General features: G+C 36.4%; 1 protein-coding gene across 1 annotated transcript in view; it reads right to left on the bottom strand.

Annotated features, from left to right (window-relative positions):
• Positions 1–19832, bottom strand: part of LOC111621887 (uncharacterized protein CG43867-like) — a 243537-nt gene that overhangs the window by 203409 nt on the left and 20296 nt on the right. Inside the window, exon 3 of the mRNA XM_023364145.1 lies at positions 10422–10484. Coding sequence (XP_023219913.1) covers positions 10422–10484 — 63 coding nt within the window. The remainder of the gene's footprint in view (positions 1–10421; positions 10485–19832) is intronic.

The raw sequence follows: 19832 nt of genomic DNA on the forward strand, positions 1-19832 counted from the left end.
TCTGCCTGCATTTCCCGAATCGTACCATAAAATATCTACCTAATTTTATTCCTCATCATTTCTTAGAAATATAACCGAGGCATTAGATAATATCACAGAATAAAATATATATATATATAACTATCTGACTAATGTATAATATATATATACATACAAACATAAATTATCTATAGGGGTTTAATTAATCAATAAATAACATCTGTTGGCATGTTTGAATTATTTTCACGATTTTATCGATCGAAAACTCGTGTTGCGAGCCCCTTATCTGTATCAACTGTCCAGCTGGCATGAAAAATTCGGTGGAGAATGAATAAAACTCCATTTTTTTCCCCCCAGTAATGCAAAGATTCGATTTGCCATTCTGCAGATAACAGAATTTCTCGGATAATGTTTTTAAATTATCGTTATAAAAAAAAAGAAGATTATTGTTGAAAATTGAAGATTAGTTGGTGAGACACAATAGCGTTTAAAAGAGTTTGAATAAACATTGAATAATTCGAGATAGGAAAGTTCTTTGACTACAAGATTCTAATTGAAGCTCAGGTAAATCGATGTTTCTTACAGTCGGGAACAGATAGAGAGAGAAAGCACAGAATGCCAATCCTCTTAAAGTGATAAGAAAGCCCCCGGACTAAATAAAGATAGACGTGACAGTGTGAGGAAACTGTAACTCAAAGACATTTTGACAGGCAACTGTCAGCGTTTATAAGGTCGGAGGAGTTCTTTCACTTGACATCAATCAATTTGCAACAAATTCAGTCAGAGCGAAACTGGTAGCTTGATGTTATCAATTTGAATGGAGTTTGAGAGTTAAAACAAGCTTATATTTCTCAATCCGAATAAAATTGGTATATTAATTTTACGTTAAAAGTAAACTAATGAGAAATTGTAAACCCGCTAGTAGACACTAAAACGAAGTTTAGAAACTTCGGTGGTTGTCAGCGGAAGGAAAGAAATCGAAGATTTCCCGTTTGTGAAAAGCATTGATCGAATTCGAAGCAAAGGTAGCCGAAAGCTGTAAAATATCTTTCTACTACAACAAACTTATGACCATTAATAGGAAAATCTGAAACAATGCCGATAACAGAATTGTTTTTTTTTTTTTTTTTTTTTTTAGGATTTGAATTTATTCGATTAAAACTAATGTATAAAAATTATTAAACGTTATTCGAAACACTATATATATTTATATTTACGGACCGAAGATGGTTTACCCGATTTTCTTCTTCGTTTTTCTCTTATTCAATTAAATCCAAAAGAATCTTTTTCGGTTCCTAATTAACACATTGCTCGGAAAATCTTCATCCCTTTAATTATTTCTCATCAAACCATTTTTCGTTTTTCAATTTCCTACAGATGATTAACGATCACGTTTCGTGTTTTCCATTAATCTACTTCGGTAAGAACGAGGAAGACAAAAAAAAAAAAAAAAAAAAAAAATAACAACTTATGTTCCAATTTCCAGGAAATGTTTTGTTTACTTACCGGAAAATCTACAAGCCGAAACTGTCTTAATGTTTTTCCCCCCCTCTCTCTCTCTCCTTTTCTTCCTCTCTAACTGTCACCTTGTAAGTGGAGAGGACGGTTGAACTAAATGATCTGCACTTGTCGCTTGTGAGGAGAAAGAACGATGGAAGGAGATGGCATTGATCCGAGTGGCAGACAAAGAAGATACCAAAGTGACTACTTTCAAGTTCATCCACAACAAAATAAAGAAGAAGATCCTCGATGAAGTACATCCGTCGTTGCTTTTAAAAGAGAAATGTACCTTTCAACTCAACTAGAAATGACTGGAAGCACGAAATAAAAGTGTTTCTCGTACATCAGGTGATACAGTTTAAACCATCTCCATCATCTCTAAAATATGTAGCGAATGGTAAAATTTGTACTCGTCAATTTTCACTAAGTTATTACTAATTAAAACTTTTCCAGTAATTACGCACGTTTCAGTTTCCGTTAATAAGAAAGTGGCAACGATATGAAGTATGTCCCGCGAGTGTTCCTCCAGATTAAAACATCGAGTACTAAATATCACTGTGGGAATATTACATACGCGTGATAAATGTTGCAACTTGTTCGTCGACATAAAACCGAGAAAAAAAAAAATTAATAACAGAGCAATCATAATCGTGGCAAAAGAACATCTCGAGTCGAAGATCTTATTTGATGATGATAATTCGAACTAGAATTTAACATAAGAAGAAGAACGGTACAAAGTTAAGTCTCGTATAGCTTAGTTTAATCTCTTAATTCTACGAGCAATGCAGTGAATCCTTATTCTTGCAGAAAATGAAAGATTAAACCTGCAACCGCCTTTCGGAACAACGCATTTAAATGAGCACTTTGTGCGAACGTTCTTCACAAATAATATAAATTGGAGCAAACGAATTTGCAAACTTTCCTCCGAACTCATTTCGCGACATCAATAAACATCTCCAGTCTTTTTCCTTGAAGTTTTTCCCACCTGACAGTAAAAAGAGCCTTTTCTAATTGTCTTAACGACATGAATTTTTCTTTCCTGTCATCCGACGAGCATGACGCCGCACTTTATATATATATATATATCCTTTTTTTTCCTTCTTCTTCTTCTTCTAATCGCTTATAAGTCGCGCCATTCTTCGTGAATATTTTAAAAATGCGGCAAGATAAAAAAAAAGGAGAAAACGAATAAAATATGTATCGTTTTTCAAATCTTTGGCATCCCAAGGGTTAAAAAGATTTTGTTTGTGTTGTAAGGGATTTGATCGCGATTCAGGTGATTTTTGATGGATTTTATATAATAAATCCTTTTCTTAATGACGAAACAAAACACCTTCTTCGCTCTCGGAAATCTGGTTACTATTACTTCTTCCATTAGCTACGTCTCTAATACCCATCCCGACTTAAGATAGCTTTTTTTTTTTTTCTTTCTTTCTTTCCTTCACTCTGCCCTTGTCCGAACCGTTCAGTTTACCAAATCACATTACAGAATGCACACAGTAGGATCTTAAAAGTCATTTTAGATTCTATACACATTACTTCTACCGTTTTTACGGTTACGGTCCGATCGTTCGTATCGCGTTTGTCGGGAGGGAGAAAACCCAAAGATGAGTCATACAAACGCTAACAAGGGCACGTTGGTGGACAAAGGAACACGCTTCCCTTTGTCTGCTTTCCAACTCGGCTTCCACATAAACTAAAACTTCGACACTTAAGGTCCAACTCGACCCGTGTGTATGTGTATACGTTTGTGTGTGTATTTGCAATCCACTAAAGAATACGAGCCACACTCGTTTCCACCCGTTCGAGTTCTATATAAACAGTCCCACCATTAGCAATTCGATTAAGCGAAATGTGCTTTTAATCCCCGTACTGTAAACACTTCCATGTTGACATGTACTGTACACTCGTGAATATTCTATCAGCCAAGACATCGTAGCTTTCAATCGAAGACTGTAAACGAGTAAAAGAAGTTTGAAATTTTCAAAATACTCTTCACCTTTCTAAACTTAGGCAAGTTTAGCTTGTTGCTCGAAACTCGGATGCGGATGAGGAAAAGGCTGTCGGCATTGAAGAAAGTAGACGGAAAGGAACTGGCTTACCTTTATCCTAGCTTTTGGTCACCTCGAAGTTCAGGAAGCCGAAGGTGGCCAGCATGTCACACTGCGCACTTTCCGAAGTATCCACCGAGCGTTGCATGGAGTAAACGTGTGTTGCCTTCACTCTACATTCAGACACAACACGGCACGCTCCAGACATGGTGGCGGCGGCGCTCCAGTCGAGAGACGGCAAAATCAATGCAATGGAGACACCCCCCGTTACCTAGGTAACGGCCTAATGACGTCACCGGGATAACGGAAGAACACCCGACCTACCACCACGTGCGAAAGGAGCGAAAAGTCTGTAAACATGTCACTCTTCACTTTCTCTCATCCCGCCGAATATTTAAATTTGAAAATTCATGAAACTGTCTCCCTCCTTTCTTTTCCTTCGCCCTCTTTCACTTTATGACCTAATTATGTGAGAGAAACGCAATAAAGAGGGATCAAAAACTCGTTAAAAACTCGATACCACCTTACAGAGGTAATAGGTTCGATTAAAGCTTTCTAGCGTATCGACTGTCACGTAGGTTTTGGAACAATCCTGCAATGACAATTACCAAACATTCCGTAACACAATCTACAGCCGCCAGGAATTGCTGACGGCACTAATTGGTCCATTTACGGCTGGTGGCCTTCCTAATGTACTTCACACACGAAGACGTGTTTTGTCGTCTCGGATGCCACCTTAATGCCGACTTACCATGCCAACTTGACGGATGCCTTCGAAACACAATGGCGATTTAAGCACAATCTCTCAATTTTCTCATTCGCAAAATATTTCATGGCTGCTTTCATCTAAATTTTTTTTTTTCCTTTACATTTTATGACTTCTCGAATATTTAAACGAATTCTTTACGTGTAATTCCACTAGTCTGACCATTCTTCGTAAACATAAAGTAATTCAATTCTTCAAGATTCTTTACACAGCGCAGTCATTTTTTCCCCTCCCCTCCGTGTCTGATCGATCTTAATTTTTATAGCACGAGTTACAACTATTAATTTAATGGTTCCTTAATATTATTTGTCAACATTTTTAGCGTTTTGTCTATCCCAAACGAATGATTTCATGTGGATTGTTTCCGGAGACAAATTACTTTCTTTCAAAGAAGGAAAAAAAAAAAAAACTTTTCCTTATTTAAACCTTCGACACGCGATCTCTACTGGAAAAACAAGTCTTGAACTCTTTTTATTTATCTCTACTCCACCCTTCTAAAGTCAACTACTTCAAGGAAGTGGCGCGAAGCGAGTAAACACGCTCACGTTAACCGACTCTAATTGAACTTTGGTACAAAAAAAAAAAAGGTTGGGAAACTGTTCCTAAGCAAGAAAAGAAAAAAAAAATATATGAGGAAACGGGATTTCCCCCAGGCTATGGTATAGCAAATCGATTGGAAAAATAGTAATTTCACTTAGCATAATGCAGAATCATGTTTGATCCAATCCGTCCTCAAACTCCGGGATGCCTTTTAAATCTAGGGAATAGTTGAGTCACGTGAGAGTGGAGAAATGCCAGAGGGGATTCAATCTACATGTCTTCGCATCTCATGCTCCCATGATGATAAAGTATGAAATCCTTTCCAGTCAATTCTGGAATCGTACTTCCAAGTAAAATCTCTAGCGCTCACTTAGTCTTTATTTACTCGTTTTGATGCAATCTAAAGCTACTTATTCCTATTTGGATACTTGGTAAAATGATCGAATTTGAAGCATTATATCCGATATAACCAATAGTTACGTTATTCATCCTGCGGGAGACATAATAGGAATATAACACTTAGCTATTGCATTGTTTCTTCTCTAATGTTTTGTAAATAAAAAAAAAACATCCCTATCGATAGACTAATTAAGATATAAAGATATTTAAAATGATAATGTAGAACCTAAAATAAATGCATTAAATTTGAAATTACGTAGTAGTATTACACGAAGAATTTTATTATTACAAAAATATTATGGCTCCATCAACAATACATATTGATGTTTTTCCATCAAGAAAAAGATGAAAAAAAGATTGATGGATGCTGAATGGCATTTTTTCCTCTTTCTTTTTTGAAATTTCGCTTTCTGTAACTGTCAAATAGTAGGAAAAAAAAATAGAAAATAAGCAAGAATATACGTGTATAAAAGTGAAATTTTGCTATAAATCAAACGTAAATTTAGAAACAAGACAAGGTTACCGAGTACGATCACAGAGAAGAGAAGAGAAAGAGGAGGAGAGACGTTAAAATGCTAGATATTTGGTAGCGTTATGCATATTGCCACTTTAAATATGTATTCGAATTGTATTAAAACAAAGTTGTAGAGAGAGAAGAAACCTTTGGCAATAAAGGCAGAAATGATTTGAAAGTCGATTACTATACACTTCCTTTTTACTTCTAGTAATAAGAACCAGAGAAATGGCACTGCAGCTTGAATTCTCTAACTAATGTCTTTATTATTCATTTTATTCTTCCACTAAAACACCTTACTTAGGAATAACCTTAAAAAAAACCTTCTCTTTGAACATTTACCAGCAATTATTAATGCGTTAATTTTTACAAAATCGATTTTCGTAACGATAACGTCTATTTTTGGATACAGAACTTATTGAAAAATACGTTATCTTATAAATGAAATCAAATTACACACACACACACATACACAGGGCATATACTGAATTTTGTTCGTAATATTTTGCAAATAAATATAAATAGAAACAAAATATATTAAAATATAAAATAAACAAAGTAAAATTCGAATTATTATTTGTAAAAATCAATAGATTAAATGAAGAGGATAAGTGAAATTATCTTCTTCTTCTTCTTCTTCTTCTTCTAAACTTCCAATTTTATTTTAATACGAAAAATACTTTCACAATACTTTTAAATAGAAAATTCTTTTAGCACCCAGTTGACAAATTTTCCTCTTTGGTGCCACTTGAAGCAGATTAACCTCTCTCTTTCTCTCTGTGTGTGTACTGTGTGGAACGAAGGAGAAATCGAGAAGGTAAATTCGAACAGAATTTAATTTATCGATAACAGGCAAAGCGATTTTGATAATTAATAAGAGAAGGAGTGGATTACAGAGAGTTAAATTACCTGTAATACTTCACGTGTATGCGAGACACTCTTCTCTTTAATCACGATTGATAGGAGCGATTACTTAATCGCCACGTTCTCATTACGCAAACCACAAATTTTATCATCTTTATGAATAATTGGATAGGGCTGGAAAAATGCCATTTCTTCCTCTTCTACGACAAAAAAAAAACAACAATACTGTAGAAGATAAATTCCCAAAGAATTGCCCAACGTTCTTAGAAAGAGCTTTTAATTTTTTTTAAAAACCTTCGTTCAGAAAAAGAAATCCATCCCTATCCACTTTGGCTATAAACACGTAACAATATATGGATCATTCTCTCTCTCTCTCTGGCACTGTAAAACTCCATAGAAAATTTAAAAAAAAACATTACAATATGCTTCACCATCCAGAAAGTAGTAGATAGAATCAAACGATGTCTAACATATTTATATTCTTTTTCTATCCCGATTTGGCACTCTTTTGATACAAACCAGATTTTTTGCAATTGGAAATGTGCCTAAAATCCCTTCTCAAACTAGAGAAATTTTGATCCGGTATCGAAATATACCCGAAGTCAAATTAGATTCACTCTTCGAATGGAATAGAAAACATCATTCGCGATAAATATTAAAGGATAATTAATTAATTATCAAGACAACACCTTATTTGAGGACAATTCTGATGGATTTACCTCGTGTTTTATATAAATTATCCATCCGTTAGATGCTTTTCAATCGAGTTATGCTTATATTTATTACTATGGTAGCATCAATCTAAACAATAGAGACGAACAAGGGAGAAAGAAAGGTAGAGATGATAAATCTAAATCTGACATCATCTAATAATGTTCTGGGTACTTTATATACATATATATATATGCCTATATATACATTTCCATAAAGGGGAATGGAGGTGTAAATCAATCACCAAACTGTCAACTTGGACTCGACGAGGAGCGAGAGGATTGATTTTTCTCAAATTCAATTTTTCCTTCCCTAAATCAGCATTAATTTTCGAACGATCTTCGACTTCCTGAAGGAATCGGAGCTAACAGAATACGGGGAAAAAACCGTGTGATAAAAATAAAATGTGAGGTTCCTATTGCTCTTGATATTAGTCCTATTGTAAATAATGGAGTAAAGTAATGTTAAATCTATTATTAATGACGTCTCGATATTTTTCTAGTTTCGTAAAACATTAAACGAACGGTGTTAAAGACACGAACCTCAATAACTTATGAGTCAATTTAAGTCTTTAAGAATGTAAATAATATAATAAATTCCTGTTTAACTGAAAATATTTACAAAAATATGCACCACAATTGATTAAGGAATAAAAAAAATAGAATTAAATCCTTTGTGGCCTACAGGCCTAAAGTGAGTATTTACAGCCTAACTGGAGAAAAAAAGAAATCCAGGTGGAAGGATTTAATGGTAGAGGCCGTCTTTTACCATCTTTCTAAATCTCCAATTACCATTTTGACAGCTTCCGGGGTGCGGAGTGTGATGGAAGTTTAATGTTGCGACGGGAAAGAGAAACAGTGTAAACTGATGCGATTTTGATGACGAACAGCCAAAGGAATGGCGTTACGAAGCGCGTGATGGATACCAGAGTCGGATGAGGTTACTCCGCTCGGATGCGGAACCGGAGCAACCCGGGTAAGATGTGTTGCCTGTAACTAACTAGAATTCGCAGTACACTAGACAGTTCGTTTCTTTTGTACACGGTTGGATGCTTTCCCAGATGGATGGAGGAAAAAATATTTCGCTCGAAAAAGCCGATAACAAAGCGCGTGAAAATGAGGCATCATTTATCAGTTTAAGGGAGTCGAAAATAACCAAGTTTTGGTTAATCGATACGATCGCTTTCTATCAAACATTTAGATGGAAAAGTCTAAAAAAATGAATAAAAATATTTTTCGGGCGATGGCCTTGAAAGGGTGACGAGAAACGACCCAATGCGACGACAATGAATGTAGCAAACGATAAAGGGTTGCTAGGGTAACGGTGTGGGAGGTCAAAACGGAGCTGGAGGGCTGAGCCGCTAATGGTCGTTTATATCAATAGACACTCGAGCCAGTGGCGCGATCGTTTGCCGGATGGAGAGAGATTTGCAATGTGGAAAAAGTCATCAGATATGGAATCCTTTACCCGTGGTTCAGTTAACTCTAATGGCTTCGACATCTTTTGAAACGTCAAACTTGCTGTTTGCGAATGGAGAAGATGTTTTTCCAAACCCATCCAAGAGAAATTTAAAAAGGGCATCGCGATAAAACTTTGATGTTTTTTATTTTTATTTTTTTTCCTCCTCCTCTTTACTCCTCCCGTTCAATGCCAAGCATAAACCCTTTATATAGTCTACTGGTCTACAAACCGCGGCTCGGCATTTCGGTGTTTGATGGTTTAAGAGCGTGTTTTTGTCACGAAAGTAGAATATTCGTCAGAGGAGCATCAAAGCGCGACGCAGAACAGAAGCGAGCGATTAAATGGCCCAGACCAAACGACAAGCTCACAGCATCCAACCTTGAAACTCATTTATGGCGAAACGTCTAGCGGGCGTGAAATGTCGTTTTAAGCCTTGATGAAGCAATTTACGAGAAAATCGCGTACATCTTTATAACAGAAGACATTATCTTTTTCGGTTGTATTATGCTACGTTCGTTCTAATTTTATCCGAGTGTTGAAACTCGACGGGAGATCGAGAGGATCCGAATCACGTTACTTTTCGTCCAGTTCTGAATCTAAGGAAAGGAACTGTCGCTAGTCTCGTCACGATTCTTTCCACGTCACGCGTGTGATCCGTGAGAGGATGCTAAGGAAGATAAATGGACGAGATGAAAGTGGACGGCAACAGAGGGACGAAGAATTAGTCCCGCTTCCGAAGAGAAGTGAGAGAAATGCGCCTCTCTGCGAGGAGGAGGGCGACGAGATGGATCGGTGGCACGCCTTCATAAACGTCACCGGCCGGACGATTACCGCCCTGGCATCCATCACGAGGTCACCATCCTCATCTAAAGTATCGAAAAGATGGTGATGTCTGCTTTTCTTTTCCATAAAAACCCTCCCGATTCTATCCGGATTGCTGCTAATTATAAGTGATCGTCAATCTGAGCGCAAGTACGGTGCACGCTCTAAACCAAATCGTATTTTTCCCACGGCCAAGCTTCGTTTTCTATCTCTTTTTTTTTCCCTCCTCCTCCTCTTCGCAGACGATCTACCTAGCGTTTTAATTATACTTTGCAAAAATTAACGGTCTAGAAGCGTCATAAAATTGTATTATCTAATTTCATATTAATTTTAGGGAGGAGTAATTAAAAGCTAGAAAAGAACGATCTGGCTTCACGCGACTTGTCATAAATATGTGATTTTATCATATTTATATCTGGAAATCGTCGCTCGGTCCACTTCTCTTTTTGTTTTTTTAACAAGCTGGTCGAGGCGAATTCTGCGTTAATAATAAAGTGTCTCACTACCATAAACTTTAAGTTATTAAAAGGTAAATATTAAGAAAAGGCGTTATTAAAGTATTTTCTGATAAAAAGCCAGTCATAAAGAACGAATTTCATAGCATAATCTCCGTGAAACCAAGCTTAAAGCTACTGTTTTTTGGTAGGTGAGCGAGGGAATTTCTTCACGCTTTACCGAACTCGACCCGATTTCGATCCGATATTCGAAAGTTTCAAGTTTTCCAGGGAATAATCCCGACGAAGGATGAAAAAAAAAAAAGACTTCTCGGGAGGGAAGAAATTATACAGTAAAACAGAATAGTAAAGATGCTTACCCTCCTTTCGGCTTCGTCTGCTCTTTTTTCCGCATCTTCCTTCCTCTGCTCCAAATCCGCCAACTGAAAAAGACAATAAAATTTGTGCAATTACTCGATCTCAATAAGATCCTTCACCATTTATTACCAACGAGGATCAAGAGGAAGAGAGCGATAATCTTCCTAATGATCTTTCGGTTGCGGAAACGATTTACAAATACTTCTTCACCAACCAACCGCTCCCGTTATCACTTATTAATATTTTAGTAACGTCGAGAAACAGATGTCCTCAATCAGAATGTGCGATAACCGTGTCCAGAAACAGCTATCGATCGAACCACCCATCGCCTGGTGACAGATCATCCCAACGCGTCCAGTCAACTGGACATTAAGTTGACATGTTAGTTGACAGAGGAATAAATGGTGCCGTCGCCGATAAGTGATCTCGTGTTTAACTTGAACTGTTGACACACGGTCGTAACCACCTATCATTTGCCAAGTCTGGCTTTAAAAAATATTGTTTCTCTATTTTAAAATATCATTTGGATGCAAGAAGCGGGAGTGGTTAAACTAACTCCGTTCGCTTTCGAATTATTGCGAGTGCGTGAGAGGATCTCTCACGCGAAGGTTTCGTGAAACGGAAGTCGGAAGGAACCAAATGACGATACTCTTCCTCTAAGTGGCTGCTCTTATCGGGAATAGCGAACGGAAACGTATTACCCAGCCCACTAACCGGACTGAAAAGCCGAGTAAGGAAGTACAGTAAGAGGAAAAGATGGAATCCTTGGAGATGGGTTTATTTCCCATTGGGGAAGACGGAGACAAATGGCTTAGGAAAAGAAACTTTTCCTGTTTTTTTTCTCCCCCTTCTCCGAAACGAACAGATTAATCGGATTTTGTCTCTTTATCTACTTTTGCAGATCTGAAGGCCGCTTAAATGCGGGACCGAATCCGTTTCTCTACAATATTTGGCTCCATCCTTAGCCGAACGGAAGCAACAAGAGCAGAGACAATTTACCAACAACGATGAAAAGTGATATGGAAAAGAAGAATTGATGACTGCCGGTGTTATCTTTACCATCCAGCATCATATCTCCATGGTAACGAGTGCCACATATACCAACCAGTACGGATGGTAATTTCCATATCAGTGTGTCTCCGAGCGGGATGAATTTGCGCGAAAACGAATGAGAAGAGTCAACGCTAAACGACTTTTAATTAAATTACAACTAATTAAAACCCAATTTCCATTCTAATCCGTTGCAAGTTTAACGCGAGATGTGCAAATTAGCATCACTTCCCATACCCGAGTTGCTAATCGAGGAAGGAAAACTCGAACGAAACACATCCGCTATACAAAAGAAGAAGAAGAAAAAAAAAATGATCAGAAGAGACCAAGATAAGCGTTCAAGCTTCGAAGCCAAGGCACTCGAGATCCGAAAATGAAATAGTTTCCACCATTTTATATGAAAGGTTAAGTGGCCAACTGCATCCAAAGTCGAATTTGGAAAGCGATACTTTTACGGCGATTTGATCCACTTTTCCGGCCAAGTTGCTACTATGCAAGACAGGGATATTGATAAAAAGAAAAGAAAAAAGCGGGACCGCAAATTGACGAAACACGAAGGAAAGAAGCTATTTTATATCAACCGTAGTAGATCGATACGAGACGAGGGACAACAGCTGTAAGGCTCGGCTATCGCCATGCAGTTACGGATGTCTGCCTTCATTGTATTCAGTCGTGTGACATATATCCACATCCAATGGCAAAAGCCGGTACAAAAACCTATAGCCCCGACCTTATAATATAAAACAGAAGGAAAGGCGCTCTTGTCAATCAATTCAATCGCTCTCGATGACGTCAAAGTAAACACCGACCTCTCCGCCACCCTAATTGCACCAGCCAGATAACGATCCCAGACGTGTAAAGACCTCTAAGTCAACAAAAGGAGGGAAAGGGATCGAAGGAAAAGAAAAGAAAAAAAAAAAAAACTATTAGTAATATTCGTTACTGGAGATTAGCTTCCTCTCTTTAATAGCCTTTTGGAAGCGCGTGCATGTATCCAGTGCCCATAAGCCTGGCACGGTGCCAATATCCAGACTGAATATTGAGCGAACACGACGATTGATGTCGGTAAATAGTTGATTGCGGTTATAATATTACATGTTTACAAACACGGTCGGGTCGGTCTCTACCACACGTCATTACTCCTACGTCATTCTTTATCGTTAATCCGCCGCCGTATATGACTTCATTTTTAAACCGGAGTACGAGCGAAGAGCGATCTTCTTCGCACCACTCGGTCGTTCGAAGGATAAAGCGAATTTCGGGAGCCACTTCGCCCTCTAATCATCCGGTAGGAAATTAATACGCGGAGGAGTGTCGAGTCTACACACCTCTCCCCCACGTCTTCCCCGCCTGGCTCTCTATCAGCGGGCCAACAATCGTAACGTGGATATCGTGTCACGAAATCCTCCCCACCCCCTAAGAGAAAGAGAGAGAAGAGGGGGAGCCATACGAAATGAACTCTCCCGACTGGGTTAGTGGCGTGAGTCATCCACTTCTGTTCCCCGGGCTCCCCGGAGTGCGGCGGCTTTGCTTCGGGCGAGGGGAGGGAATTAATTTCTATCCCGCCGTCCTCCTAGGCTTTAGCACCTGCTACTTCCTGTGTCGGTTATGTTTTTTTTATGTTTAGACGAGTGACGTTACGCTGGAGGAGTTCGAGTTAACGGAGTTAAGAGGATGAAAACGCTACGAGATTCTGACTGTTCGGATGGATGAACGGAAGCATCGAAACGAGACAAAATTAGAAGATGTATCGCTAATACTCGTCCTGCGGTTGCCCGAGGGCTGGGATTTTTGTTCGAATCTATCCCGCTTGTTTAAATCACTCCATATCTGCTTAATTAAAACCGCTGTATTCTCTTTCCTCCCTCGCAAAGACTTCGTATTAAATTCCGTTTCTGTCCGAGTTTAATTTCAACTGGACAAACTTTCCCAGTTTGGCCATAAAAACGACACCAGTGTATTTTCTCGTACGACCATAATTTATATGGAATGTTTAAAGTGACGAAAAGCCATTTATAAAGCAAATTTATGTACACGGAAGTAGAACGTGACGAGTAATACACGTGAACAGAAAGATAAAAATTATACTACCGACAACACCAGATGGCAGCACACGTCGACCATTACTACAAATTCGAATATACATATCTATATTTTTTAATTATTTTTATACCGTTTTAAATTAAATCTCAACGACGTATAATATTTAAATAAGAGATTAAACAACTTTTAATAATAAAATTAAAAAAAAAGAAAGAAAAAAAATTCTAGTTTCTACTGGCGACTACAGATGGCACCACTAATCAGTTAAGTATCTTTTACCTTTAATATGGGCGCGATGGTTCCTAACTAATCTCTTTGTACATTCATTCTCTTGGAAACGAACCATCCTAACTTCTTAGTAACGAAGAAAAAGTTTCTGTGTATAAATTACGATTAATTAACCAACAGTTCTAAGATTACAGGCGCCCTTTTGTGTAAGGGTTGGACTTTAAATTAAACAAAGCGCCCAACAAGCACCAATTTTCTTTTTTTCTCTGAATCTTTCATGCGCTTCGAGTAATCGTGTTGACTACTTAAATCGAAAAACTTCGTGGGAATAAAATTAATTCTGTATAAGATTTTCTAGAGAATTATTTGTCATAGAAAAACAATAGAAACTGCTTCTATACAGAATTCCTTACAGAAAGAATATTTGCATTGTATAATAGCAACCAAATTAAATAATGTAAATAATAATAATAGTAAATTCTTACTTTTAAAGAAGATAATTATGAAATAATGTCATTTTTTAAATACATTTACTAATAATAATAATATGCTCTGCAGTGTAGCCGAATCTACAAATAAACAGGCAACATCTGGCAATAGCACATATAGAAAGAAATGCCTCCATTATGCAGGAATGAGTCTTCGAAACCCATTAGGAACAATATTTTTTTTTTCCTCCTCTTTCTAACTTTCTCTCGTCATTTTTTTCCATATTAAATATGAAAAAAAGTAAGTTAATGTCTGTTCCACGATATGGAAATGAGCCATTCGTCATTAAATGGAATATAAAGAATAGTTTTTAAAGCTAGAAAAGTTCAAAATATATATTTGGAGAGATTTCTTATTCTAACAACAGAGCCTGTAGTGTTGTGCCAAAAAATCATTGTATAAAATCACTTTCCCTTTATCCTCCTGATTCGTCATTAAAAATAACAAACTATTACTCTTATCTGTATTTGTAAATATCGAATAACTTTCTAAATAATATTTTAAACATTTGATATTCGTTTAATAATTCCTAACATTTGTTATACTCTATCGATACACGATTTATTATAGTATCTACACAAATTAATTTTTGACAACCTTAAAACAGTTTAAGACATCCATTCTTTCTTATGTATTTTTCTTTAAGTTTTAAATTAACAATCGACTTAATTAAATAGTAATATTGTGTCTACACAAAAATATAAACTTAAATTTTTAAAAATAATGCCCGTTATCGCCAACAGATGGTGACACGTTAAAAGCAGTTTTTCTATCCCTCCGATCGATACGCTGAAATAACATTTTATCTCCTCAAAATGTATTCGAATTGCTTTAAAAAATCACTTTTAAATGAGATAATTTAATTAGACAATTAATAAGATTTTTAAACGCTTAACTTGCCTCTTGCAACTCAAATTTCATCCCCTTCTAATTAAAAACACAAGGTTGAAACTTTGAGGACGTATCTAGGTCCGATGACAATGCATTTAATGATGTTTTATATCATCTACATCATCCTTCCTACATCGAAACCCGATAAACGTAACCAAATATAGAATTTAATCATGATGTGTGCGTGTAAATGCACCGTATAGTGGGGGAGGAGGCTAGCCCACCTCCACCATCCCAATCTCAAACACGTGATTAAGAAATAATAATAATAATCTACGTAGAACTATAACTGAATCTATTTTATCTCAAGTAAACAGGAGTTTTAATGTAAACTATTTGTCAAGGAAAGATTAAGAGGCAAGAATTTAAAGGATTTCATAATATCAATTTAATCTGCGATTCTTCTTTTAGTTAAGGATTTCAAATAAATAAATACATCATACAGTGAGATTGAATTTAAACGTTTATAATTACAGCGAATAAATAAATAAAATAAATCAATTTTGTTGATAAATTAGACAGTGGCACTTTCTACAATCTTAAAATTTCACATCTGCCTGTAACAGGATAAGAAGAAAAATTTTGGATGAAAATCCGATTAAATAATCTCTGGGGTATTTTCTGAAAAGAAAAGGAAAAAAAAGCCACCCGATTAAACTCGCTCCTAAAATTCCTTTTAATGGAATAAAGATTAATAAATGAATTCAACGGAAAAAAAAAAATTCGGTCCAAATGCATCAATATTTATCCAGAAGGGAGCCAAAATAGTACAAAGATTAATGAAAGTTTTACAAAGAGCAAAGATAAATCCATCATTGTGTTTATTTTGATATCCTCTTGTTAAGAGCAGAATGGAGTAGAGGACACGAAAAGTATACTCGGGGCACCTCTGAGGAATTAAGTAGATAAGCAACGTCGTTTAATTCTTAATTGCAATTTTAAAAACATGTGTTCGAGAATAACATGAAAATCGAAGAATGGAATAACATTTCGGATAAATTTAATCATTTTTTTTTTTTTTGTTTTAATGATTAGAAAGTATAATTTTGTATATTGTTATATCGAATGGCTGCGGCATCTTTTACGTAGATTTCCTTACATTTCTTAGCACGGTTAATAACAAATGATAGTTACTATTATTGGTTATTATCCACATTCGGAAACATAAAGAAGCAATCGCAACCTTTTAGATTTAGCTTATTTTTTCATCATATTCTAAATAATATTGTGCCTTATTATGGAGAACAATACGCGTAACGAGCCCAATTATAGAGAATAATTTTAATATATACATATTTTTTTTTTAAATTGGAGGAGAGATGGAGGGAATATGGTCACCTCATTGATTTACATACTCACACACAGCGCAACACGATTAAATTATACATTTGATCATGTTTATCGAGTTTCGGGGTGGGGTAAGATGGTGGTGATGGAGCCACCCATCTAAAACATCATTAAAATGCATTGTCTTCGGACTTATAGTCTGAAACTTAGAAAAAAAAACAAAAAAAAATTCTAAAGTAGTTACGATCTGTCACGACAGATGGCAGCAGCTTCAGTTAGTAATAATTATTAAATAGTTCTAGTTATTTACAAATAATAAAATATAAATTTATTTAAAAAAAAAAAAGAAATTGTTTCCACATTTTTATAGTTTTTATTATTATAAAGCTTTAATTCTGTCGAATTTTTTAAAAAGTAATTAAACTTTATGTAAATATAATTTAATTAAAACGCGTGATAATTGTAAAATTGTTGCTATATTTGCATTTTCTAATTCCAAAATACCGAAAAAGTCGCAAATTAAGTGAAAAAATAAATAAAAATAAATGTCGAGAGAACTTTCAATACTTTCTACTAGATGGCGACATTTTTGATCTAACGAAAGTGTCGCCATCTGTATGCATTCTTATATACCTCATATAATATTGGTCCCAGGCGATATTGTTGTCGATGTTGCTAGCAATTTATTAAAATTTATTATTGTTTAGTAGCTTTACGTCAGAATGAGAAAAGAGCGAATCGCCTTTCTTATATTCTATTTAACACAGGAATCATTAAATTGGTTGGCAGCCCAAGCATCACTCGAAGACGCGTGTGACAAATGATGTCACGTGACGGAGATCCTTCTTTTTAAAGAAACTCGGCACTCCGCATCGATTCCTTCCTCCAGCAAAAGCGCTAATACCATCTGTCTCTTTCGGAGTTTCCCACTCACGAGTATGGAATCTTTCCCCCAGATTATTGGCAAATTGCAACAGGTTGATGCGGTTTGCTCTGTTTAGTCTCGCGCCTTTTGGGGTTTACGATAAAGTGACGTAACTCAATAACGAAGGGGACAAATAGAGTGGTTCCTCGGGGGACGTCTCCGGATGTGGCCATTACGAATTGTAATTGACAACTTGCCCATCTGCCAAACACAAACTATTCCTCATATAATTTAAATACTTGTATTATCTTTTTTTTTAATTTACGATTCGGCTTCTCCTTCACATAAAAAAAATCATTAGAAAATTGCAAAAAACAAACTGTAAAAATCTTTGGCGAATCTGAAAGAGCGAGTTTGTTTAAGAAAATCAATTGGCAAGAGTATATCGATAATCAATCATACCAAGAAAGGTCATCAATCGCATCACTTGAACGATAACTCGACTCGAAATCGATCCAATTCTTAGAAAATTCGAAAGGAGAAAAGAAGGAAAGACATCATCGATTGAGTGACAGTAGAGGAGGAGGAGGAAGGTGAATTTCTCTTCGATAATTAAGCTTCTATTCAGCCTATGTAACACCTCCCCCATCCACAAAAGAAGTGAGAAAAGAAGTCAATCTCTATCAATTAATGATCTCTCTCTCTCTCTCTCTCTCTGAAAATAAACTTCTCTCTCTTCTTCGGTAGACTAGAATGTTTAAAAAACTGCATTTCATTTGATAGTCGTTGCTAGTGATGAATTCACAAATATCTCCAAAATACATCTAGGGAGGCGAGTCGCGTCACCGACTGCGCTACTTAAGCCAGAAAAGAGGATACTTTTTCTCACTTCGCCAGACAGAATTCTATTAAATTAGGCTTAAGTTCTTTTCTTTCTTTTTTTTTTTCCTATCATCTTCCTGTCACATTTTTTCCCTTTTTTTTTTCGTTTCCCTCCAGCAAGCATTATTAAAGTTGTGCCTATCAAATATATTCTCGACAATCTATAATCTCCTCACGTCTTATAGTAAATAACAGGAAATGAAGTCCCGACCTGCACTTTTACAACTATTTAAATATTTGGTTTGTTACTTTCTGGTGCCGAATCTTAATTAACATCATTAGAGGAAAAGGAGAAACGAAGGCTTCGGGTCAAGAAAACTCTTACTTATTAGAACTTAGTATCATCGGATATTTTCTCAATTGATGGCAATGTCCGAAGTAAATGTAGCCGGTAACCGAAGAGAAGTAATCCTTTTTTTAAGATTAAGCACGTAATAGATTGTACAACGACACATCGATTCCTGTAATAATGAGAAGGATCTTAACTTCACGTTCGGGAGCTGTGCTAGATAAGAACAACTGCAACGACAAAACGAAAAGGTAGATAACGGCAAGAAACTGTCTCGTAGGATTAGAAGGAACAACCCCGCATCCGATGAGCTCTCCTGTTCTCCCGTACAAAAAAAAATAAAATAAAATAAAATAAAAGGCAAGAAGAGTATGAAATTCTCGATGGCATCCATAAAAAATCTATTCTAAAGCGTTCATTCTACCAATTTTGTGTGGTTATCTTCGAATCTTTGCACTTTTCATTTCCTGCTAACGTTACCAAACGATGAGCCAGAAGAAGATATTGAAGGATATAAAATTGCAAACCGTAGAAAGATCGACAACAGACTGTTGCACTTGTCAGAATGGCCAGGTGAGAAATCTCCGTAGACGCATCTGGAGGGGGTAACACAGGAAAGCTCTTACTCGGTTCTCTATCACGTCACGTGCAGACTTTTCTCCCTCGACTGACTATCTTTCCTCCTTATATCTTTTATATACTCCTTTTAATGTCATATATCAGAATTTGAGCGCTGGCTTTAGTTCCTTCTTCGCCGGACCATTGCACAGTCATCAATGAAGCGTATGCAACTTACGTGTCTGGAATAGAACCAAAGAACCAATCCAAAGAGAATTTTAGTACCTAACTCAAAGAGAGAGAGAGAGAGAAGAAAAAGTAAAGGAAAAAAAAAACGATTACGGGCAAATTTTCTATTTCCAACCACTCCTTTATCGAATAGAAAAATAACGATTTTTTTTTTCTTAAACTAGCAGAAAAATTGGACATGACAGGACACGGGAAAGAGCATCTCGTTATCGTTCGGGTGAAGAGAAGGTTGCATCTCAGCAATGTCAGCGCCTGCCGTCTTTTTTAATGATCGAAAACGTCGGGAGCAGTCAAATAGCCAAATTCGAATGAATCTTTCAGCCGAATGCTTCCAAGAATTATAAGCACGTCCAGAGAATCGCGTATGCACCATGCAACACATCGCCTGAGAGTTAGAGAACTAACAGCAAAAGTTAATCCACGTATCGATTAATGTGAAAAATTCGATTGGATTCGCAAGAGACAGAAGTGTGTAATTGGTCTAGGAGTAAAACTTTTAATACGATACCGGAGATAACCGAGTGAAATAGGAGAGAAAATAGATAAATCGTATAATGTTTAGGCCTATAAAATACCCCCAGG

The sequence above is a fragment of the Centruroides sculpturatus genome, unplaced genomic scaffold, assembly GCF_000671375.1.
Source record: "Centruroides sculpturatus isolate CEXI.00-Female unplaced genomic scaffold, Cexi_2.0 scaffold14, whole genome shotgun sequence".
Classification (NCBI taxonomy): domain Eukaryota; kingdom Metazoa; phylum Arthropoda; class Arachnida; order Scorpiones; family Buthidae; genus Centruroides; species Centruroides sculpturatus.